This window comes from Bombina bombina, chromosome 12 (genome assembly GCF_027579735.1).
Source record: "Bombina bombina isolate aBomBom1 chromosome 12, aBomBom1.pri, whole genome shotgun sequence".
In the NCBI taxonomy this organism is placed as follows: domain Eukaryota; kingdom Metazoa; phylum Chordata; class Amphibia; order Anura; family Bombinatoridae; genus Bombina; species Bombina bombina.
The window spans coordinates 16349814-16376363 of record NC_069510.1 but is presented as its reverse complement, the minus strand read 5'-3'; the positions used below and the strand labels follow the sequence as shown (position 1 = coordinate 16376363).

The 26550-nt window shown below is 39.3% G+C and overlaps 1 protein-coding gene across 4 annotated transcripts in view; it reads left to right on the top strand.

Annotated features, from left to right (window-relative positions):
* Positions 1–2277: 2277 nt before the first annotated feature.
* SARDH (sarcosine dehydrogenase) overlaps positions 2278–26550 on the top strand; it is a 263164-nt gene continuing 238891 nt past the window's right edge. For 2 of the 4 annotated variants that reach the window (XR_008399747.1, XM_053695898.1), the window contains exons 1-2: positions 2278–2415; positions 13841–14162. Coding sequence is in view for 3 of the 4 variants with exons in the window: in XM_053695898.1 (XP_053551873.1) it covers positions 13847–14162 (316 nt within the window). In the remaining variant the exon portion in view is untranslated. The other 2 variants (XM_053695900.1, XM_053695899.1) reach the window with 2 other exon arrangements.

Here is a 26550-nt window from a genome sequence, read left to right as displayed (position 1 = left end):
GCACATGTGAAATAATCTCTGTAGCACAGTCTGAAACAGGAAACACTTCCACAGTGGAAGGAACATCATAGTAATTATTAAGTTTACTAGATTTCTTAGGGTTGACTACAACAGGAGTATCGGAGTCACTAAAACCTCATTTAACAATACACAAAGGTGTTCAAGCTTAAATCTGAAGGATACTACTTCAGCATCAGATGAAGGAATTATACTGTCTGAATCAGAGATTTAACCCTCAGAGGCTACCGACGTATCCTCCTCATCAGACTTATGAGGAAGGGCAACCTGAGTAGCAGAGGCTGGGACAGAAACCTTACTATCTGAATCTCTAATTTTCTCTTGTGTTTTCCCTTTAGCAAAGGAAAATCAGCTAATGCCGCAGATACTGCAGAAGATACCTTAGAAGCAATTTTTTGCAGGCAAATAAGCTCCTCCAGTAGACTGAGAGGAACTGCAGGGCACTGTATATGACGCCATTAAGGCTTGGGACGTTTGAGGAGAAAACTTTGGTATTGCCTGAACAGCATCATCCTGAGAGACATTTGGTTCAGAGACAAAAAGTTTATCTTTATGTTTTAAAGTCATATCTAGACAAGAGGTACAAAATTGCATGGGCAACACAATTTGTTTCTCTAAACATAGTAGACAGAATTTATTGGCAAAAAAAAAAAAAATTAACTTTATTTATTGGTACTGTCACTTTAAGAATCAACAAGGCGGTATAGTCTTCGGCTAAGTAGACATCCCACGCCCTCACAACTTACAGGTATTTAGCCCCGGCACTACACAATAAAAATGCTAAGTAACAGTTTGAGAAAAAAATAACTTCTTGTCAAAACTTTCTAAATATGACCTCTACATCTCAGCTTTGTACTGAGGTGCCTACCTGCCCCTCCAATAGCCAAATGATCCCAGCAGTAAACAAGAACATCCGGATTTACAAGCCAGTCCCTCCACTCGCATCCAGCCGCCACCACCACTCAGATAATACAGAGTGGAGTCGGAAGGTCATATGACCGGCAAAAATGAAGCTGCGCCATGGAAGGAAAGCTTGCGCTTCATAGCCGGCAAAAGCAGACAAATAAAAGAGCTGTACTTGAGATAGATGCTAGCGTTTTTGCCATCAAAAAAACGAGCCAAGTTAAAAATTTAAAAATGAATGCCTGAGCCACCAATAGAGGGTTAACTCCTTCCTGCCCATGAAGGAGATTAAAGGGCCACTGTAAGTAAGTATTTTCTATGCCTATTACTAACTAACTACCCCAAATACGCTTTTTATCAATAGCATTTCATTAACATATCTCTACAGTATATCAGAAATCTTGTCTGCAAATTTAATTGTTTTCCAAACCCACTCCGTGGGTATCCTTTGCTCTGTACCAATCCGTTTACAATACCTAGGTTTCAAAATGGCGCTTTAAACACAAAGTTATTGGTTTAAGTATTTTGAACATGCAGTGCTGAAAATAGTGGGCAGGATAACGTGACATCATCGGCGAATAAAAGATATAACTTTTAGAATGTTATGAAACTTCGTTTTGGAGAAAATATAGGTCACTAGGTTTTAATTAATGTTTATTAACTTTAATATGTTAATTGTTTAGCTTAAAAATTATAACAGAAAGTAATCCTTTAAAGGGACACTGAACCCAAATTTTTTCTTTCGTTATTCAGATGCAGCATGAAACTTTAAGCAACTTTCTAATGTACTCCTATTATCAAATTTTCTTCATTCTCTTGGTATCTTTATTTGAAAAGCAAGAATGTAAGTTTAGATGCCGGCCCATTTTTGGTGAACAACCTGAGTTGTTCTTGCTGATTGGTGGATACATTTACCCACCAATAAACAAGTGCTGTCCAGAGTACTAAACTAAAAATTGTCTGGCTCCTTAGCTTAGATGCCTTCTTTTTCAAATAAAGATAGCAAGAGAATGTAGAAAATATGATAATAGGAGTAAATTAGAAAGTTGCTAAAAATTGCATGCTCTATCTGAATCACAAAAGAAAAAAAATTGGGTTCAGCGTCTCTTTAATTGCTGATATATTTTGTGCCTATACATATATATTAAAACATTTTGTGGATGTAGGCCTTTGTAATACAGTGCTTAATTGATGATATAAATTGTGCATAACATTAATAGCTCTATAATTTTGCTAAAAAGTTAAATCTAACAGTTATCTGCTGCTGTAACAAATATAGACACAGTCTCCTTTTCTGTTCTGTTGTGAATGCAGAGGGTTTGCTGATACTGGGCCTTCGTTTAGGGAGGAGTGAAGGGAGGAGACAATTAACCCTATGATGGAAGTTGTCCTGGAAAGACCACGTAACCCAATGTTGGATGAACCCAAATCTCCTTTTACATTTGCTTAACAAATAACTGCTTTGCTGGCCTTCTACTGCTGTCAGCACAGGAGGTATGTGAACCAGGACAAGTGTGGAATATAAACAGATTATTAACGCACTCAGAGGCCAAGTGCTCTCTGCTGCAGGGAACTTTGCCTCGTGGGTATTTTTGTTACACACACATTTAGGAAGAGCTGCAGACTCCAGGACACAGTAAGTGTTTGGTAAGTGTGCTGCTTCAGTAAGACTCATTATGAAAGCTGAGAAACTAAAATACAATTAAATATGAGATCTTAGTAAAACAAACAAATAAATAAATATAAATGGTGATATTCACTGTTACACAGCTGTCTCAGCATTCATTACTTATTTAAAGGGCTCTGAAAATTTGTTTTTCTTTAATGCATTCAAAATGGACATAAAAGCCTTATTTGAAATACAGAGCACTTCTACAAATTGGAGCAATTTTGCCATTAACTTCTTTTAGCAAAAATGCTTCTGTGAAAAGTTATTATTAGTTTTAATAGATTTTAGAGTACAGACGAGCTGCTGTGGGTCACGTGCTTACCCTTTTGTCTCTGGGTTCAGAGATTTGGTGTCATGTCTCTTGCTTTTACAGTAATTACTTTTTTTTATGCGCAAGGTGGCAGATGGCGCGTGCTCATTACAAACGACTGTATCAGTGACAGGCGGTCACTAACACGTTTACTATTCAGCCACTTCACAGCTAGGGTTGCCACCTCGGTAATGTTTTCCTGGACACTTATGATTTACACATGTTGCAGGGTGTGCAGAGGGGAACATGAATTGCACCCCTGGACAGCAAACAAATAATGATCCTGTAACTCAGGAAAACATGGCCGAGGTGGCAACCCTATTCACAGCGGTTATTAGTATCTTGCACTTCCTACATGGCAATACATGTTGTGCGTTTTCAGACCGGCATTGGTAGAAATAAAATATCTAACTCTAAAAATACTGCATGCAAAAAGTCAAAATGAACCAATCATGATTCAGACAGAGCAAGTAATTTTAAACAACATTCCAATTTACTTTAATTATTAATTTTGCTTTGTTCTTTTGTTAGCCTTTGTTGATGCACTGATAAGAGCTTAGGAGTGTGCTATAGCAGAAGTATTTGCAACATTGTATAACACAGCAATAAACAATGCCAGATAGCTATAGACACATGCACGCTCCTGAGCACACCTAAGATTGCTGTCAAGAAGGCAAGTGTGTATGATTCTTTATCATTGTACACACATTCAGGCCCATTTATTAAGCTCCGTACGGAGCTTGAAGGGCCGTGTTTCTGGCGAGTCTTCAGACTCGCCAGAAACACAATTTATGAAGCAGCGGTCTAAAGACCGCTGCTCCATAACCCTGTCCGTCTGCTCTGAGCAGGCAGACAGGAATCGCCGGAAATCAAGCCGATCGAATACGATCGGGTTGATTGACACCTCCCTGCTGGCGGCGTTGCACCAGCAGCTCTTGTGAGCTACTGGTGTAATGTTAAATGCGGAGAGTGTATTGCTCTCCGCATTTAGCGAGGTGTTGCGGACCTGATCTGCAGTGTCGGATCAGGTCCACAACACCTTTGATAAATTGGGGCCATTGTGCCATACACATCTACATTTTCAAATACAATCTTGTGATGTCACAGCATTCACTTAAAGGGACACTGTACCCAAATTTTTTTTTCCGTGATTCAGATAGAGCATGACATTTTAAGCAACTTTCTAATTTACTCCTATTATCTCATTTTCTTCATTGTCTTGGAATCTTTATTTGAAATGCAAGAATGTAAGTTTAGATGCCGGCCCATTTTTGGTGAACAACCTAGGTTGTCCTTGCTGATTGGTGGATAAATTTATCCACCAATCAAAAACTGCTGTCCAGAGTCTGAACCAAGAAAAAAGCTTAGATGCCTGCTTTTTTATATAAAGATAGCAAGAGAATGAAGAAAAATTGATAATATGAGTAAATTAGAAAGTTGCTTAAAATTGCATGCTCTATCTGAATCACAAAAGAAACATTTTTGGTTCAGTGTCCCTTTAAGTAGTTTGCCTGGGAAGGAAGCTGCTCTCATCATCATAATCAATATCCCTTAGTTCATTATTTTTATAAAACAAGGCAGAATAAGCAGTTTGGCTATGAAACCCAAATAAATGTCTTTTGTGATTCAGACAGAGCATTTCATTTAAAAACAAGTTTCCAATTTACGTCTATTATCAAATTTGCTTCATTCTCATTGTATTCTTTGTTGAAGAGATACCTACGTAGGTGTCTGGAGAACTACATGGCAGGAAATAGTGCTGTCTCCTAGTGCTCTTGTAAATGGATAACATTCCTGCAAAACTGCGGCCATATAGTGCTCAGACACGTGCACGCTCCTGAGCTATCTACAAAAGATAACAAGAGAACGAAAAGTTTGCTAAAAGAAGTAACTTAGAAAGCTGTTTAAAATGACACGTTCTGTTTGAATCATGAAAGGAAGGGACATGAAACCTACCTTAATAGTGAGCAGCATCTAAAAACTCGGCTCAGCACAGGGTGTAAATGGTTCAGCAGTTAAAGGGGGAAAGCAAGTTGAGTCTATTACAAAATCCTGAAATGAAAGAAATCAGCTTTCACTGTCAGGAGTTTGTCAGACATTGGCTTTAAGCAAAAAGCACTACAAATGAATTTTAACAGAATAAAGCTATTTTGTCATCCATTTGTATTTACACATTGTCATACTGACATACTGAGATTTCTTTAAAGCAATAACTGTGCAGGCCTTTATCATTGTTGTACAAGACTAGATACCTGGTTTGGTGCCAGTGCTGGGGGTGTGAGGGGGGCGTGTCTGTAGGATACGCCCCCACCACTGTAGGATACTCCTCCCCCACATGAATGCTGTATAGTTGTTTTTTTTATGTATTTACACTTCTTATCACACTGTACAGTAGCTGCTATCAGAGCATAACAAAAATAGCATTTAGTACAATTGCTTTCAGATATAAAATAAAATATAGTTTTTTTTGTTGTCCAACTCTCAAACTGGCTTATTTAGATAAGTAGCTTATTAGAAAAATAAAGTAATAAACCAATCTCCAGCGGAGTCCTTTTTTATAAGACATTTACAGTAAAATAGAATGTTTTAATTTTTTTTGGTGCAATTAGAAATCTAGAAACGGCACCTGTAACCCCCATGCTTAATCCTGGTTAAAAAAAATCTTATGCTTTGCGGTCTGACAAGCTAAAGAAATACAGAAAAGAACAGAGAGATGCACTCAACTAGGCTTAGAAATGAAGCTGGAAATACTTCCTTGCTTAGCCCCTTACTCCCAGGGTACAAACTCTTTCTGCACGCTATGTTCAAAGGAGATTTTCCTGGTATTTCGGTGCTGGACGGTCATTTGGCAGGGTCAGACTGATATGCTACAGGAGATTTGCCTGGTATTTCGGTGCCGGACTGTCATTTGGCAGGATCAGACTGATATGCTACAGGAGATTTGCCTGGTATTTCAGTGCTGGACTGTCATTTGGCAGGGTCAGACTGATATGCTACAGGAGATTTGCCTGGTATTGCGGCGCTGGACTGTCATTTGGCAGGGTCAGACTGATATGCTACAGGAGATTTGCCTGGTATTGCGGCGCTGGACTGTCATTTGGCAGCGTCAGACTGATATGCTACAGGAGATTTGCCTGGTTTTGCGGCGCTGGACTGTCATTTGGCAGGGTCAGACTGATATGCTACAGGAGATTTGCCTGGTATTTCGGTGCTGGACTGTCATTTGGCAGGATCAGACTGATATGCTACAGGAGATTTGCCTGGTTTTGCGGCGCTGGACTGTCATTTGGCAGGGTCAGACTGATATGCTACAGGAGATTTGCCTGGTTTTGCGGCGCTGGACTGTCATTTGGCAGGGTCAGACTGATATGCTACAGGAGATTTGCCTGGTATTTCGGTGCTGGACTGTCATTTGGCAGGATCAGACTGATATGCTACAGGAGATTTGCCTGGTTTTGCGGCGCTGGACTGTCATTTGGCAGGGTCAGACTGATATGCTACAGGAGATTTGCCTGGTATTGCGGCGCTGGACTGTCATTTGGCAGGGTCAGACTGATATGCTACAGGAGATTTGCCTGGTATTTCGGTGCTGGACTGTCATTTGGCAGGGTCAGACTGATATGCTACAGGAGATTTGCCTGGTATTGCGGCGCTGGACTGTCATTTGGCAGGGTCAGACTGATATGCTACAGGAGATTTGCCTGGTATTGCGGCGCTGGACTGTCATTTGGCAGCGTCAGACTGATATGCTACAGGAGATTTGCCTGGTTTTGCGGCGCTGGACTGTCATTTGGCAGGGTCAGACTGATATGCTACAGGAGATTTGCCTGGTATTTCGGTGCTGGACTGTCATTTGGCAGGATCAGACTGATATGCTACAGGAGATTTGCCTGGTTTTGCGGCGCTGGACTGTCATTTGGCAGCGTCAGACTGATATGCTACAGGAGATTTGCCTGGTATTTCGGTGCTGGACGGTCATTTGGCAGGGTCAGACTGATATGCTACAGGAGATTTGCCTGGTATTTCAGTGCTGGACTGTCATTTGGCAGGGTCAGACTGATATGCTACAGGAGATTTGCCTGGTATTTCGGTGCTGGACTGTCATTTGGCAGGATCAGACTGATATGCTACAGGAGATTTGCCTGGTATTTCAGTGCTGGACTGTCATTTGGCAGGGTCAGACTGATATGCTACAGGAGATTTGCCTGGTATTTCAGTGCTGGACTGTCATTTGGCAGGGTCAGACTGATATGCTACAGGAGATTTGCCTGGTATTGCGGCGCTGGACTGTCATTTGGCAGGGTCAGACTGATATGCTACAGGAGATTTGCCTGGTATTGCGGCGCTGGACTGTCATTTGGCAGGGTCAGACTGATATGCTACAGGAGATTTGCCTGGTATTTCAGTGCTGGACTGTCATTTGGCAGGGTCAGACTGATATGCTACAGGAGATTTGCCTGGTATTGCGGTGCTGGACTGTCATTTAGCAGGGTCAGACTGATATGCTACAGGAGATTTGCCTGGTATTGCGGCGCTGGACTGTCATTTGGCAGGGTCAGACTGATATGCTACAGGAGATTTGCCTGGTATTGCGGCGCTGGACTGTCATTTGGTAGGGTCAGACTGATATGCTACAGGAGATTTGCCTGGTATTGCGGCGCTGGACTGTCATTTAGCAGGGTCAGACTGATATGCTACAGGAGATTTGCCTGGTATTGCGGCGCTGGACTGTCATTTGGCCGGGTCAGACTGATATGCTACAGGAGATTTGCCTGGTATTGCGGCGCTGGACTGTCATTTAGCAGGGTCAGACTGATATGCTACAGGAGATTTGCCTGGTATTGCGGCGCTGGACTGTCATTTAGCAGGGTCAGACTGATATGCTACAGGAGATTTGCCTGGTTTTGCGGCGCTGGACTGTCATTTGGCAGGGTCAGACTGATATGCTACAGGAGATTTGCCTGGTATTGCGGCGCTGGACTGTCATTTGGCAGGGTCAGACTGATATGCTACAGGAGATTTGCCTGGTATTGCGGCACTGGACTGTCATTTGGCAGGGTCAGACTGATATGCTACAGGAGATTTGCCTGGTATTGCGGCACTGGACTGTCATTTGGCAGGGTCAGACTGATATGCTACAGGAGATTTGCCTGGTATTGCGGCGCTGGACTGTCATTTGGCAGCGTCAGACTGATATGCTACAGGAGATTTGCCTGGTTTTGCGGCGCTGGACTGTCATTTGGCAGCGTCAGACTGATATGCTACAGGAGATTTGCCTGGTTTTGCGGCGCTGGACTGTCATTTGGCAGGGTCAGACTGATATGCTACAGGAGATTTGCCTGGTATTTCGGTGCTGGACTGTCATTTAGCAGCGTCAGACTGATATGCTACAGGAGATTTGCCTGGTTTTGCGGCGCTGGACTGTCATTTGGCAGGGTCAGACTGATATGCTACAGGAGATTTGCCTGGTATTTCGGTGCTGGACTGTCATTTAGCAGGGTCAGACTAATATGCTACAGGAGATTTGCCTGGTATTGCGGCGCTGGACTGTCATTTGGCAGGGTCAGACTGATATGCTACAGGAGATTTGCCTGGTATTTCGGTGCTGGACTGTCATTTGGCAGGGTCAGACTAATATGCTACAGGAGATTTGCCTGGTTTTGCGGCGCTGGACTGTCATTTAGCAGGGTCAGACTGATATGCTACAGGAGATTTGCCTGGTATTTCGGTGCTGGACTGTCATTTGGCAGGGTCAGACTGATATGCTACAGGAGATTTGCCTGGTATTTCGGTGCTGGACTGTCATTTAGCAGGGTCAGACTAATATGCTACAGGAGATTTGCCTGGTGTTTCGGTGCTGGACTGTCATTTAGCAGGGTCAGACTAATATGCTACAGGAGATTTGCCTGGTTTTGCGGCGCTGGACTGTCATTTAGCAGGATCAGACTGATATGCTACAGGAGATTTGCCTGGTATTTCGGTGCTGGACTGTCATTTAGCAGGGTCAGACTGATATGCTACAGGAGATTTGCCTGGTATTTCGGTGCTGGACTGTCATTTAGCAGGGTCAGACTAATATGCCACAGGAGATTTTACCTTTGTGAAAGGCATAGTGTGCAGAAAGAGTTTGTACCCTGGGAGTAAGGAGGGACTAAGCAAAGAAGTATTTCCAGCTTCATTTCTAAGCCTAGTTGAGTGCATCTCACTGTTCTTTTCTGTGTTTAAGCTAAAGAAATAGTTACGCTCTGGTTTACTTTACTGCGCTAATCACAGACAGCAGAACCGACCCATTAATACATGTTTTTTATTATTTTTTCTTTTTAGACTCTAGGACAGAAGTGTCCAACTTTATTACATAAGAAATTCAGTTTGGAAGTCTAGAAAGCAAAATATATACTGTGTAGGTTTATAAATGTACATTTATTGTGTGTGCAGAGCCATTTTCCACCCCTTTTATCCAGTTTTTTTGCTGCTTGTTGCACTTACACACACACACACAAATACTTATTTTTTTATGAGATACCTCACATAGTATGGTTTTCAATTGTCTGAACTCAAGCAATTACACAACCAATGGAGGCATTACTGGGCTTGGGAGGGATAAGCCTGTGTTATTTAAGAATGTCCGCCTGGCTGAGGGCGTAGCTGAGCACAGACAGGTGACAGCCAATACAGAGAGAAACGCACCAAATGTCCTTACAATTAAAGGGACACTGTAGTCAGAAATGAAATGGCAATCACACAGAAGTATACATATAAATCAAGCATTTTCTAATGTGGATTCTGTATTAAATATCTACAATTTTTAAAATATCTATGTTTAAAATAAATAATTTTTCCAAACCCACTCCTTTGTCAGCCGTTACGGATTCCCAATCCGTGCTGACAACTGCAGTTGTAAGATGGCGACATTTTGACGCATTGCGCATGCGCAAGTTAGTGCAACGTCACAGGATACGTCACCATGTGTAAGAAGACAAGCACAAATGATGTTGGCTTGATTGCCGCAATATGCGCATGCGATAGGAATTAGATGATATTGCACATGCGTTGAATACAGATAATAGATTGAAATTTTATGCAAAAACAAGTGATACAATTGGCGGTTTTGTTAGCCCTTAGATGGCCCACATTTGTGGGCTGGATGACGTGATGTCATAGTAATAAATAAAATATAATTTTATGGAAAAAGGGAGCTTCGTTTTAAACAGTCTTAAGGTGAATTACATTGCTTTTATAGTTTATATGCAAACTGTTTGTTCAGTTTAACATTACAAAAAAAAAAAGGTTAGTAATCCTTTAACTTGCACTAGTAGCATTTACATTCCTGTCGTGTGTCTAAGTGATAGGTTACTTTACCTGGGATATTTATACACGGTTATAACTAGGGAAGGAGAAGTACCTACAATATTATTCCATAATCATCCTCCTGGCTGAGCGTGCATTTTAAAACGCTGTGTACCTGGCATGTGCACCATGTGGTGTTGGGCAGGCTTGTACACCGTGAGAGCTAGGGATACATTGTTGTACAATTATAAAATGTGTGTAAATGCGCTGTGCAGCATGGGGATACTTAAAAATTGAAAAAGAATAGCATACTATGTATGAATATATTTATTATACCTTTTGGAGGGTACCAAATAATTTTTAGGTTATATCTATAGATAAAGAGTTACATACTATGTATGAATATATTGATTACACTTACCCATAATTTGGAGTTTAAAAATTGATATTGCTTAGTATATCCGGTTGAATATAGAGACATATAGAAACTGATATGAAAAGTAGAAATAGTACTACGTTGTATCTATAGATAAAGAATTACATACTATGTATGAATATAATTATTGCACTTATCCCTAATTTAGAAGTTGAAAAAATTATTACTCGGTACATTCAAATGAGAAACGCATATATAAACTGATATGAATAGTAGATATAAATGGATACAATATACCAACTGATATAATAACACAATTTATTTAATTGACATATAGTCTAAAAACATATTCAATGAATCAGATAATAATGTGACCGGTCACTATTTAAATAAATTATAAAAGTCTTAGAAATTTCTTCTTAAAACTGTGCGTTTGAATTGATAAACCTTATATGTATATTCCACAGTAGCGAAAAAAATCTTTGTATCTTCCCAAATCTCAATTTAGAAGGCAATTACTGAAATGAAATTTGCAGGGAGCAATCTTCCATTCATGCTCGTTATAACTGTTAGAAAACCTTTTTTCTTTTTATCCCAGTTCTTTAAGCTTCGTTATTGAACATTATGGTTCTTTAGATACTGTGAATAGTCTTAGTGATAAACCGTGTATGTCTAACCACACTGCCGGGCCGATACACTCTCGAGTGCTTACCTGTTCTCTGATCGGCACTTTTCTCTGGTAGCACTAGTGTCTCTACAGCTGACGGCCAGTTGGTGACATCACACGCAACGTCCGGGGCTTTGAACGAAGTAGATCCGTCCGATATCCTTGCTCTTCAACTCTGCGCAGAGTGTTAGCTTATGAAAGTAGTCCCACTTTGTATCCTCAGCAATCCTCTGTTACCTTTGGTCTGATAAACTTGGAAATTCTTTTATTGTGACTTGTATTTTACCATCAATGCGTTTCGCCACTCTTGGCTTTATCAAGATCTTGTGGGGTCTGCAAAAAATGCTCACACAAATCATCCTTTTTTTTATAGCAGACCAAGCATTTTTAGAATGGTTAGTGGTTATAATTATTATTATGGTGATCACTTGATAGCTATAAGGGAAAAAAACTCTTAAATTAATTGGGACCTCACTCTTTCAAATATGGGGTCTTATGATATATTTCTATAGTGAGGGGTATGAAAGCCCTCTTATAAATTGCAAGAGTCACCAAAGTAGAACCAATACCAAAAATATGACAGCCAGCAGCTGGAAGAGGACACAGGACCTCTTATTTGAAAGAACAGGGTTGGTGCTATGAAATTAGGGGCCTCAACTTTGTCTATTTATTGTGGGTAGCAATATAGGTGATATCCACCGCCTGATGTTGCTCCATATGCCTATGATTTTGTCAGGTGATTACTGTTGTCATGGTGATCAGCTGATCTCAACCTCGACAAGTAGTAATAGTAAAAAGTGTGAATTTTATTGAACACACTAGAATAACAGCAACGCGTTTCTCAGCATATAAAATTGCCGTTTCATAAGGTTGTCCTGACAGCCTGATGAAACGGCAATTTTATATGCTGAGAAATGCGTTGCTGTTCTAGCGTGTTTAATAAAATTCACACTTTTTTTACTATTACTACTTGCTCCGTCCTTATTGGTCTGAATTACTGACCCATTGTAGCCTGTGCTATTCAGGCGCTGCCAACTTTTACTCCCATTTGGTTGGCCGGAAGCCTGTGATCCCCGGACCCTCCGAGAGCACTTTGTCTTGGTGACTGCTGTATCCTTCCGCGCACTCTGACGTTGGTGTCTGGGCGTCTCACCTGAGTCTCTGGTCCCGTACTGCTTGGATAGGCACTCCGGTTGTGCCGCCTCTTATGTGAGTAGTTTTCTGGAGGGGGGCCCTGACACACAAGCAGGCTTGTTCTCTACGTTATTACCCTATGTGGCGCCCATTGCTATAGGACTCTATCTCCACGGATATGACTAAGAGTGCTGCCGGATCTCGTTCATCATCACCTTTCCTATTACACCAGCGCACCTCCTTAGGATCGGAAGATTCCTATTATTGTTTGGCTTCTTACTTTTTGCAGTGCTTATTTTGGGTACTAGGGTCCCTTTTTACAGGTCAGAGGACACCATGTTTACATGTGATTACCATATCACCTTAAAAACTCTATTCACTTTCTGTCAAGGTTATTGTGTGTGTTGTATGTTGTTGTTAAGGGGTAGGGGCTCCTTTTAGGGTCTCATACCTCTTTAATTAAAACAGAGGGTAATATAAGTGCTCTGTAGTGACTAAAAATTACCTGTTTTCTAGTCGATCACCATTTTTAACAGTGATCACCTGCATGCTTGGGAGACAATCAGCCCCTCATTTGAAAGAGGAAAGTCTGCCCTTTTAAATAAGGAGACATTTGTCCCTCTAGCACAAATAGGAGGGGGGATAAGGGCCCTGCCACTTTGCCTTTCGGTAAACAGCACTTTAAGTGCTGCTGCCGGTTATCAACATTTTTATGGTGATCACCTGCACCTTACAGGTTTATGCAACCCCCTTATTTGAAAGGGCAGACTTTCAAAGCCCTCCCCATTCCACAGAGTATTTTCCTGTAACTCCCTGACACTTAAGATCTATGTAACTTTACACTTTTACAAATATTGTTAATATTGATGCCACCATATAGCCTACCTCAGTATTGAACACTATCGATATCATGAAAGCTTCATTTTGACATATATATATATTATACATACATACACTGTGCGTTCTATCCAGGCCTAATTTGTGCTTTGGCTAGCTTAAGTAACATAATGCACCAAATGAAAATGTGAAATATTTTATTTTTATAACTGAGACAAGCATTGCAGCAGAGATCTGCTTGACTATGTTATCACTGATGGTTCAGAGATCTGAGGGCCGTATTCCTTATTGTGAAAAGCTACTGCACAAAATAAAGATAAAATAACATTGGCTACCTGGCGATTGGGAGCTGCTATTGCTGTCATCTTGCCCAGAGCTACTGGCAGATGTTGCTTTCCCAATAGAGCGTTTACATCTCTCTCACTGTGTCTTTCTTCTTCACTGACAGCGATCACTGACAGCACTGGGTTATCATAGAAGTTCTCTTGAAAGACATATTTCATCTTATTAAGTAGTGAAGCCACACACCATAACTTATTTGAAGGATGGAACCGCACAAAGGCAGAAGGTTACAGGTCTGCTGACTTTGTGTACATTGTCTGGGTGAAGAACTGATCCATGTTTCATTAATTCCTCCAGGTAAATATGGGTCACCTCAGTCGAGTATTACAGGCCAGTACCATTTACAGAAAAGCTGTTTCCAAATGCGTCCACTGGAGGTTCAGCAGTGCCACCAGCCACACAACTGAGAAGAGTGTCCCATATACCACAACATTAAAAGAGGAGAGTCCTGCATCCAAAGGCCCTACCAAACCTCTACCTCGCTCTGCAGATGTTGTAGTCATAGGCGGGGGAAGCTTGGGATGTCAGACCACTTACCACTTAGTCAAGATGGGTATGAAGAATGTGGTCTTACTTGAAAGGGACCGTCTGACTTCTGGAACCACATGGCATACAGCAGGTACCCTTCTTACACTAATATATGTCAATAATAATGTGTGTGTGTGTGTATGTATATGTATATGTATATATATATATATATATATATATATATATATATATATATATATATATATATATATATATATATATATATGTGTGTGTGTGTATTTGATATGTACTGAGGTATTTCCAAAACAAACAGCATCTAATAGCCTCCTCCTAGGCAATAGCCACCATTGAGATAACCTGAAATGTGGAATACCATATGGACAATTCCTGAGGCTATTTAGGATATGCTCTGATCAGCATTTCTTTGATCAACAGGCCAAAGAGATGGCAAAGAGGTTCCATGATAATGGCTATTCAAAAAGGGTTGTTATGATGGCGTTATATACTGTATAAAGCAAAATTGCAGGATAGGTAAAATGTACTGTACAGTCAGAAAGAAAAACAGAATAAAGATAATAAGATTAGATTCATTATTAAATATAATTGAATATAATGGAACAATTTGAAAAGTATCCTTAGGAAAAATTGGTATTCATTATAAAATGATGATACCCTTTATGAACATGTTGGAGACTATCCACAAATGACGGCATGCAGAGCAAACAATTTAAAAGACCTTTTGGTCAAAAGTGAATTCACTAATACTCCAACTAAGAACTGGTTAGCAACCCATGCACAACAAATTGTAAGCTGCTCTCCATGCAATCATTGTGTATGCTGTGGATTTGTTAAAAAAACTAAAACTTTCTGTCCAACCACAAAATCAAATCTTTTTTCAACTGTTCATCAGCAGGGGACCATCAGCACCCGGTGGGTGTTGATGGTCTAGATTTTATTGGTATCAAAACAGGTAAAACGGAGTAGAAGGGGTGGCAACATTGATACCATTTTGTTGCAAAAAGAAACACTTTCACCACTTGGTCTAAATGAAAAATTAGAATTTGCCTCTTTTTTAGCATAAGAAGTCTTTCTTTCTTTATATATATATATATTTTTTTTTTTTTAATGTTTTTTAGGAATTCCTTTTATCTCTTTCTTCTTTGCTTTCTTTTTTGTTTGCTTTGTCTTCCTCTTTTTCTCGTTTTTTTTTCCTTTTATTCCCACTTCACCTCTCTTTTTAGAAAAAAGTCTCAATGATAGGGCATAAAGATTAAATGCTTATATTAAAGATTAGGTTTTAAAAGTCGCTTCGAGAAGTGATATCAAACAACATGAAATCATTTATTAAAGGGACGCTGAACCCAAATTTTTTCTTTCGTGATTCAGATAGAGCATGACATTTTAAGCAACTTTCTAATTTACTCCTATTATCAAATTTTCTCCATTCTCTTTGTATCTTTATTTGAAATGCAAGAATGTAAGTTTAGATGCCGGCCCATTTTTGGTGAACAACCTGGATTGTCCTTGCTGATTGGTGGATAAATTAATTCACCAATAAAAAAAGTTCTATCCAGAGTCTGAACCAAAAAAAAGCTTAGATGCCTTCTTTTCAAATAAAGATAGCAAGAGAACGAAGAAAATTTGATAATAGGAGTAAATTAGAAAGTTGTTTAAAATTGCATGCTCTATCTCAATCACGAAAGAAAAAATTTGGGTACAGTATCCCTTTAAGAGATGTATTTAATTTTGTACATACAGGTCTACCCAGCTTATACAGTGGGTTAGGGACCGGAGCCCTGCTGTAAAGTGAAAACCGCCTTAAAGTAAAACGAGGCAGTTTTTTAGCTTTCTTTTCACTAACATATATTAGGGGTGCAATAGTGCTACGTTTAGTTTAACGCTCGTATTATTATTCAATAAATGCTGTTCCTGTAAAATAGTGACAATTACTGTAGTAAAATTTGCCAGACTATAGCACTGAGACACAGATTGCACTGTAATGCTGTAAACAGAGTGAACTGCGCATAACAAAATGGTGCCAGTCACTTTTTTCGCAATCTCACAAAGATTACAGCACTGTTTCAAAATCCTTGGAGGTTGAACTTCCGCTCCACAAAGCGCTGTATTAGCGAAGCGCTGTAAAGTGAGGTATACCTGTATGAGTATTTGATAAAGATCCTCTATAACAGAGAAATAACAACAACAGAATGTTCCAGGACCGATGAGAGTACCTACAACATTATACTTTGTTTGCACTGTGGTCTCTATTTGATCTAATGCTGAGTTGCCCACTAAGCAACATTGTATCTGTTGAGATTATGACCCAGAAGAAGCTCCCGGCTGCATTGTTAAAGAGTGAAACGCGTAGGTGTGCAGTGTGAGAAGTAGAGTGAGCAAGTGCATATTGGAGGACATGGTCATGCAAAAGGAACAGGTATTACTGCACTGACCAGTGGAGTTGGCTGTGTGCTGACGGCAGTCTGCCTGTTAAGATCTCTCTGTGGCTTTCCTCATTGGCTCATGTGGACACTGCCTGTTTATATACAAGAAACAGAGTTTCTCCATTGTGGCATCCTCTTGTAATAATAACTTAAACAAGCTGACTTTTTCTGCTTTTGTAGTGAGGGGCCCATATGGGTGTGTGTCTTGTATGTCTTTGTCTATAGTATATTTATGATAAACATTTTACTGCGATAACCACACTATGTCCCTGTGATTTTTTCTTTTTTATGCTACAGTTAGTGAGCTGTCACCTGGTCTTTTGAATGTTCCTTCTTGTGGTACATTCACTTTTCTAATTTTACTATTTTATATATATATATATATATATATATATATATATATATATATATATATATACTGTATATATGTGTGCTTAAGAGGAAGATGGATGGTTACAAACCAAAGCTGTGTGAATTTTTGCACCAGGAATGGCATAAGGTCACCCAACTAACAATGTGAAAGACTGGTGTAGAGCAGCCAAGACGGTTGAAAGTTGTGATTAAAAATCAGGGTTATTCCACCAAATATTGATTTCTGAACTCTTGCTAAGTTAAAACATTAGTTCTGTGTTAAACAATGAATATAAACTTGCTTTTTTTAAATTATTCTAGGTCTGAAAATACGGCATCTTTTTGTTATTTTGACCAGTTGTCATTTTCTGCGAATAAATGCTATAAATGACAATATTTTTATTTGGAATTTTGGAGAAATGTTGTTTGTAGTAGTTTATAGAAAAAAAAACTGTTAATTTTACTCAAACACGAACCTAAAAATAGTAAAACCAGAGAAAATTATAATTGTTGACCTCATTCCCAGGTCTGTTTGTAATGGTACATATTTCCTTAGAGCATTATTATTATTATTATATATTTTTTCTTCAATAAATTCCCTTAAGTGGCCAAATGGTTTTATCCTTTTAAGGGACATACAAGTTAAAAAAGAAATTGCTGTAATATGTTAGAATATTTTATTATTGCGGAATAGATGTGCAGTTTGTAAAATTCTGCATTTGTTTTATATGGCTGCAGAAAGTGGTGTTTGGCTATTTTCAGAGCTGGATTTATTTGCTTAATAGTGTAACACAGAAAGATCCGTGCAAATCCTAAACTTTGTATGTTGCACTATTATATGAATAACTTTTGTTTATTCCAGTGATCCTAACACATGGGTCAGCATGTTCATATTTTAGAAGCCAATACAAAAAAGTGATAACTGGCACTGTGACAAATATGTAACTAAGGGAATAAACCAAATAGGCCGGTGCTACCCCACTGTATATAATAGCAAAAAACCCTCCCACAGACGGGAGAGAGCAAAAAAGATAGGGGCTTACAGCACTCACCCTTAGTAATATCGCAGTATTATGGCTAAAACTTAACCTTTAATAGATAACACACATAAAACTGCAGGGAGAACCCTGTAAACACCCCCCTCCCAACACCACCACCATAGAAAAGATCGTCGAACACCCCCCTGTTTCCTTGCCGAAAAACTGGATACATCGACTTCAGGTGCCAGGGGTGTCACAAACGATAATACTTTTAAAACACACCTGTTTTGGCCGTAATATTGGCCTTTCTCAATGTTTAATATAAAATGACAAGCCGAAAATACGGGTACTGAAGCCTTTTAAGCCTCCTGTTTCATGTTATGAGCCAATCCGAACCCGGAGCGTCTTGCCGCCCCTCCCACCCTTCCTATTCTTCCATTGATAGGACATACTGTAGGTGTGAATCCGGACCTTATTTGTTATTTGCACAGTAATGCTAATACAGCGTCATTACACACCCCTTCTCCCCTCTGTATTATGCTGCCAATGCATTAGCCAGTTATACTGATATGAGATCCTACATTCACTCTGATATGCACAATTGGGATCTGTTAAAAGTTTAAAGTTTCCGTGGGTCCCACACTGATTTTAACTATGTGATAAGCTCCTATCTTTAAATTTATCACGGGACCGCATTCTATCCTTCTTTTAGCTTAGCACAGCTAACATGTTAAACAGGTGGTGCAAGCAGACATATTCCTCTTCAGGATTATATGTATTAGTCCTGTATTATCTAAGCATATCGTTTATATTTCAACCAACGTTACACTGCATATCTAGTGTACATTTCATACCCTTAATGACCACAAACATTAGATCTCAGAGGTCATCTTCTTTATTTTAGAAGCCTAAAGTGATGGTAAATCCTAGCGTTTCAAAAAATAATAGGACTTTCACTTTATATGATGATGGTCCAAAGTCCTTCATAACATATTTCCCACCACTAGGAGGAGGTCAAGAACCCACACAAGAGCTTACAATCCCTCCCACCTCTTTCTAGTTTAACATATAGCCGAATAGAGAAAAGGAAACATATAGGTAGGAAAGACAAAGCAAGGTCTATAGAGGTGTCATTAGAACTGTCGCCCAAACATTGAAACAGGCAGGGCCTGTGGACCATCATCATTCCGAATTTTTTTTTATTTTTTATAAAGAGGTGACAATTTATTTTTCGTGATGGAAAAGCATAAGTTTTTTTTCCTTTTGTAAAATGATGGTCCACAGTCCTCCATAATATATGGGATTAATACCTAAGTCGATGGTCTATGTTTGTTATGGAAAGGGTGGGAAAATTTTTCTGGCAGTTCTTATTTAACCGACACTGCAGCCAGAAGGGCTTTCCTGCCAAAATCTACTTGTAAATAAACAAAACCTCAAAGCAATAAACTCTGAAAAAAGTAAGCAGAGAAGACATGTTGCAGCTTTGCAAATCTCCAAAGATGCATAAACCTACAATGTTGCAACTGCTCTTGTAGAAAAGCTGAATACACTAGGAGGTGAATTTTCCGTAAGTAAGCCTTGTAAATCACTTATTTGAGCCAAGAGGCCAACGCTATCTTAGCTTTCTGCCCCTTATGAGCCCCAGATTAGTAAAAGACAAACTAAGAGTTTGTCTGAAATCTTTAGTAGCTTAGAGATAGAACTTCAAAGCGTTGGCTACCTCAAGATTATGTAAGAGCCGCTACTCAGAGTTAGCAGGATCTGAACACATTGAAGGAACAACTATTTCTTGAAACTACTTTAGAAGGAAAATCATAATTAGTAAAAAGTATAGCCTTTCCCTTGTGAATAATTAGAAATGGAGTTCACAAGAGAAGGTTAACAACTCAGAAACTTTCCTTGATGAAGAGATTGCTAATAGTAACAGTACTTTCCAACGTAAAAGTAGATAGCAATGGAATGCATTAGTTCAAACAAAGAACCTTGTTAAGCAGAGAAAAATAGATTCAGATTCCAAGGTGGACAAATAGGCCAATTGTGATTCCTAATTCTAACGATCAACTGGACAAAAGTCCAATTCTCAGGATGTTTAGCCCAACTTCCTATGAAAAAGAACAGATAATGCAGAAATTGGATCTTTTAAAAATTAGCGGACAAACCCTTGTCAAGGCCATCCTGAGAAAAATTGAAGGAGTCTAGGAATACTAAGGTAATACCCAGAAAACCTTCTGGAAGAACACCATTCAAATAATGCCTTCCAAATCCAGTAATAAATTAATTGTGTTACAGGTTTTCTAGCCTGCATTAAAGACTCAATAACCAAATCTGAGAAAACTCTGTCTCGAAACTAGGTGCCATTAAATGTAGAGCTTAGAGATCCTGATGAAAAGAGAACCTTGAGACAACAAGTGTTGTCTCAGAGGAAGAAGCCACGGAGAGCAAGAAACATCTGCACTATATCTGCACATTAAGTCCTGCAGAGTCAGGGTGGAGCAATTCATATTACACGGTTGATTCCTGTTTGGTTCAAGTATGATTCTTGGAAACAGGTATGCTAGATGAAGGTCCCATGGACACACCAAGGCATCTATTAGAAGAGACTTTGGATCTTTTAAGCTCGCACAATAGCTTGAAAGTGTGTGATTTAAATGAAAGGTCATAAGATCTATGTCCTGTAAGACTATTTTGATCACTCTTTTGTATGAACCGATAGACCACTGATATGATCTACCTCCCAGTTGTTTACACCTGGTATGTAAGTTGCCAATGGGTAGCAAAAAGTTCTCTTTGCCTAAGATAGAGTTTAGACACTTCCTGCATGGCCAGTGGACTGTAGATATTCCCCTTGATAATTTATATAGGACACTGCTGATTTATGTTGTCCATCTCAAAACGGATAAACTTTTCCTTCTTCAATAGGGGCCAGGGCTAAGAGCTTGTTGATTAGTAACCTTGACTCTAGAGGAAACCTGACTCCTTGCACTCTTTGAGAAACCCAGACTGCCCCCCAGCCACAGAGAATGGAGTCCAATGGAATAATAGTCCAAGACATCAGTTGATGAAGGAATGATGTCCAAAGGATCAAAGACAGACTTTGTGTCTTCAAGAAAAAAATTGACAAAAATCCAAAGCAATCCGTATGCCAAATGTAAATAATTATTTGACCACTGAGGTAGCAAGCCGTTAAAGGGGTCTCAATTTAAAATTTGGCAAATAAACTGCATCTGAAGCAGCTACCATAAGTCTCACCGCCACCATGCATTGAGCTACTGACTGAAGGTAGTGCAAGGTAGGGAGAGACACACCCTCTGAAACCTATAATGCAAAGTTCCATCAGGAAACTAGAAGCGTAAGGATTGAATCTAATATGACTTCTGTAAATGCTACCATTATAGCGGAATATAACAAGCCTTTGTGGTACATCAATACTCCAACCATGGTCTTGAATGAAGTAAAAAAATGAAGAGTATGAGCAATAGCTATTAACAGAAAACAAAATGTATGCTTACCTGATAAATTTCTTTCTTTCTTGACATGATGAGTCCACGGATCATCTAATTACTATTGGGAATATCACTCCTGCCCAGCAGGAGGCGGCAAAGAGCACCACAGCAAAGCTGTTAAATATCACCTCCCTTCCCTCCAACCCCAGTCATTCGACCAAAGTAAAAGGAGAGAAAGGAAGCAACAAGGTGCAGAGGTGCCTGAGGTTTATAACATGACAAAAACCTGTCTTAGAAGAACAGGGCGGGCTGTGTCAAGAAATAAATAAATTTATCAGGTAAGCATAAATTTCGTTTTCTTTCTAATGACACAGTGAGTCCATGGATCATCTAATTACTATTGGGAATCAATACCCAAGCTAGAGGACACAGATGATAAGGGAGAGACAAGACAGGAAGCTTAAACAGAAGGCACCACTGCTTGAAGAACCTTTCTCCCAAAAGAAGCCTCAGCCGAGGCAAAAGTGTAAAATGTATAGAATTTTAAAAAAGTGTGAAGAGAAGACCAAGTTGCAGCCTTGCAAATCTGTTCCACAGAAGCTTCATTTTTGAATGCCCAGGAAGGGGAAACCGCCCTCGTGGAGGGAGCCGTAACTCTCTCAGGAGGCTGCTGTCCAGCAGTTTCGTAGGCCAAACAAATTTATACTCTTCAGCCACAAGGAAAGAGAAGTAGCCGTAGCTTTCTGCCCCTTACATTTCCCAGAGTAAAAACCAAAAACAGAGCAGACTGACGAAAATCCTTAGTCGCCTGTAAATAAAATTTCAAAGCACGTACCAAATCTAGGTTGTGCAGCAGACGTTTCTTATGAGAAGAAGGGTTCGGGCATAAGAAACGAACAACAATCTCTTGATTAATGTTTCGATCCGAAACCACTTTAGGAAGAAACCCCAACTTAGTACGCAAAACTACCTTATCCGAATGAAAAATAAGGTAAGGAGACTCATACTGTAATGCAGAGAGCTCTGAAACTCTACGAGCAGATGAAATAGCAACAAGAAACAAAACTTTCCACGTTAACAACTTAATATCTAAGGAATGCATAGGCTCAAACGGAGCCTGTTGAAGAACCTTAAGAACTAGGTTAAGACTCCAAGGCGGAGTAACCGGCTTAACCCTCTAACATAACGCCGCCGGGATTAGTAAAAACACACCTAACACATGAGTCACATCTCCTCGTCCCCAGTGCCTGCCACTACTGCCCTCATAACATAATGCCCAACTCCATTTCCGTGTGGGATAATGTCAATTGTGTCAATATTACCATTAAAGTGCTAATTTTCCTGTGTTCCCCAGAAAAATAAATTCAGCACTTACCGTTTAGAAATCTGCCCGGCAGCAAGGCAGCTCACTAGGTTTGAGAGGTCCTCTCCCTCACATGGACCTATGGAAAAAGAGAAAAAGTCTGAGTAATCTTACTCAGACTTTCAGTATTAGGGCAGCATTAATATATGGGAGGCGCAGTGAGGATTGTACCCCACAAGTTCCCATTGCTTAAAAGCCACCACTGCTCTACTGAAGAGACTGATGTGGACTACAGCTACACCCTAGTAGAACAAATAGCACAAGCTTGTGTTGTTAAAAAAATAATAAACTCTTGATTGAAGAATCCTTTCAGACACCTAACTTTACCACTTCCTTTCTCTAACGTAGGCAAAGAGAATGACTGGGGTTGGAGGGAAGGGAGGTGATATTTAACAGCTTTGCTGTGGTGCTCTTTGCCACCTCCTGCTGGGCAGGAGTGATATTCTCAATAGTAATTAGATGATCCGTGGACTCACCGTGTCATTAGAAAGAAAATAAACTTGCACTAATGACATTCAAACAAGGAGCAACTGAAATGTCCTGAATCTAAGCAGTGGCAAGATTTCATCCAACACAGGTGGAAAACCGTCTTCTTCTTCTTCTTTTTTTTGCAGATATACAAACCTCAGGAACTAAAAGTAATCCCTGTGTATAGGGATGTGCAAATTGATCCTTTGGATCAAGGATAAAAAACAGTGAGGAATGTTCCCATTATACCAGTGGGAATCCTGACCAACATTCTTAGGGATGTTAATCCGGAACAAGACTTTAAATCTCTTTGGACAATGAACCGATTGGGATAAAAAACTCTTGACCCTGAGGTTACACAGGTACTGGGATTAATTTATTCCCCTATACTCCAAATTCTGATAAAGGCTGCTGCCTCAGAAGGATCTTTGGCAACATGAGATAGGCCTGCTGGTCATAAGGGGAAGTCTGCTTCAAAGAGATAAAAACTCTTGATCTCTTGAAGGAAAAAAAGAATCAGACTGGAAATCCAAACTATTTTTCCTGATAGATCCAAAATACATAAACTTATACAAAGCTTATTGAATCCGTACATGATATAAGTAGTAGCAGTGGTATACATGTACCTACTTAAACATTTGCACATATTTATATTGCCATGTAGCCTTACGGACTAAAGAAACAGCACATACAGGTCAACAGGTACACATTAGAGACTTATAAATCCATGTCCAGATAAGCAGAGACTGTGCATATCTTTAGAAAGTAAACACACAATGTACATGATCCATGAAAATATTCATGATCAATGCTCAGTGTCTGCATAATAAACAGATGTGCATGCATATAAATTACCCATACAATAGGTAGAAAAGAGATACCAATAGACCTTTTATCTCTAGAGGATCTCCACTGTAAATGAAAATATTCATGATCAATGTTAAATATCTGCATGATAGAACATATGTGCATCAATATAAATGACACATAAAATAGGTAGAAAAGAGATACCAATAGATCTCATCTCTAAAGGATCTCCACTGTCGTATTGAAATACGGATAGAGTACCATGCATGAATGGTATTTCCCTAGAGGATATATACTATAGAATCAAGTACACTAATAGTATAGGATATGTAATGGCTTGCATATCTACAGAGACATGAGTTCTATCTATGTAAAAAGTATTATTTGTGCTGCTGGACATGCAATGCACATAGACAGTTCTTAGCAATTTGTTTAACCCAATAGTGTACAGAACCTGCATGATGTACATTACTGCAAATAATATTCCAAAGCATGAAAATTACAATAGTATATAAAATGCAGACTGACTTCTAAATAAGTATTTATAGCACAGATATTTATAATAAATGGTAATAGCACCATATGTCTTTATGTTCTGTACAATATATATTTGCACATATTATAGTAAACTGGGTACACTGTAGATCACACAAGAATGTGTTGTGGTGTACAGCTGCCTAAAGGTCCTTGCAAAAACACCTACATATAGGATGTTATCAAATTTTTAACTTATAGGTTATCAGCATAAAAATATTTTGCACATTTATCTTAGGGAGTTAACTCCCCAGATTTATGCTTACGCTTAGTTAGTTTGGGGACATCAGCTAAACAAACTGTCACTATTTTGTATATATTATTTTTAGCTTCAGGAGTAAAAAAAAAACAGTAGTTTCCCCCTGAGTAACAAGTACAGGGTAAATGCCTTCAGGAAATTGAAGTGTTGCGGCTGATCCTGTTCTTTTTGTTTGTTTGATTTTCTCATTGAAACATGTTAAAATGCCACAATTTTGATTGGAACAACAGCGAAAATATCAGGGGGAAAAAAAGGTCTTAGTGTCTGGGCTGCCGGAGCGTGCAATAGCAAAGTAGCGGTTATATATAAGTTACTAAAGTAATTTTTTTACATGTGTGTGTTTTCATCAATTAAACTAATATTATTTTTACATTGAATGGCAAAAAATAAAGGTTTGGAATTTACCATCACTTTTAGTCCTGTGGTTATGCTGTACATGTGTCAGAGTACCTACAAAGAGCCTCTGGGCTGTAAGTGTTCTGTGTAAAGTCACTTACCGTACACAACACACCTCCACAGGCTTACCAGGCATGTCAATGCAGCTGCAAGTATCGAGTACTGCAGAGGATTGCAGTAGGAAATACCTGAGTCCCTCAGGGGGAGGCTAGGGATGAGTCCCCATGACGCCTGAGGGTAGTTATGGCTGAAATTCTGTTAGGGAGCTGCTGTGCACATAACAGGGTATTCCTGTGACCCTGTAACATTCTTCTGCTGAGAACTTTCTCTTCTATTTTCTTTGTAAATGATACTCCCTGTGCACTCTGGGTCTCGCATAGGTCTGAGCTTCCGATTTATAATCCATTAGCAAGTACCTGGAACAATCTCTATTCTCAACCTTCTCCTATGAGGCCAAGAACAAAACTAGAGAGAGATGGGAGGAATTTTAAGATCTGATATGGGTTATTGACCTCCTCATAGTGGTGGGAAATATATCCCATATGTTATGGAGGACTGTGGACCATCATCATTTTACGAAAGAAATTGTGTTAAACTTACCATCTCTTAGCCGCAGCCTCCTCACTAAACTCAGTGGCTCTGCCCGCTCATGGCACAGTGCTCTAAAATAAGAAATGTGCCACAGGCACCCAGAGCCACTGAGTTTAGCGGGGAGGCCACTGCACAGAAAGGGTAAGTTTAGTACACTTTTTTTTATAAAGTGATGACTGAAAGTCCTATCTAATTTTTTGGATAATTGGGCCCCCATAATAAATTATTAACTATAACAATTCTAAATACAGGTATTTCTAAAACTGTCACTAACTATAGACATTTTATTTCAGTTTTCAAACCCTTATTCTTTCTCTCCTCTTCCTCGTTTTATCTTTCTCTGTTCGACAATATTTTATAATTGCTACTCTCACTAGTGAGCTAGCTCCTGGTTTTTTTTTAGACCCTCTTTCATAGCATTAAGTAGATACAATTTTATAGACTAGCTGTAATCAAATATGATTCTTGAACACTCATCCCAACCGTAATAGTATATTCTAGCTTAATTTAATTTACCACAAGTGCCAGTTATAGCACATAGAACATAATTTAGAACATTTACTGAAACTGGAATTTTTGTCTAGAACAGTTCCCTAACTTTAGTTAGTAGAACCCACTAACAGGCAAGGTATTTAGGGGGACCTTCTGATGGGAACAGGTACAATAAGCAAAATTAGTGATCATCTGATCATATCACCCATGCTCTACATCAGATAACCTGAAAATATGGCTTGTTATTGAGTTATGATGATTAAAACAGGGCAATCCGCTCTAGAACATTCTAGTTCTTCAGGAGACGATAATAATTATATCTGACCAGTTGGTGAGTCTTTCTAACTTTAGAACAATGTGGAACAATGGTCTCCTTTGTGAACAAAACATCTT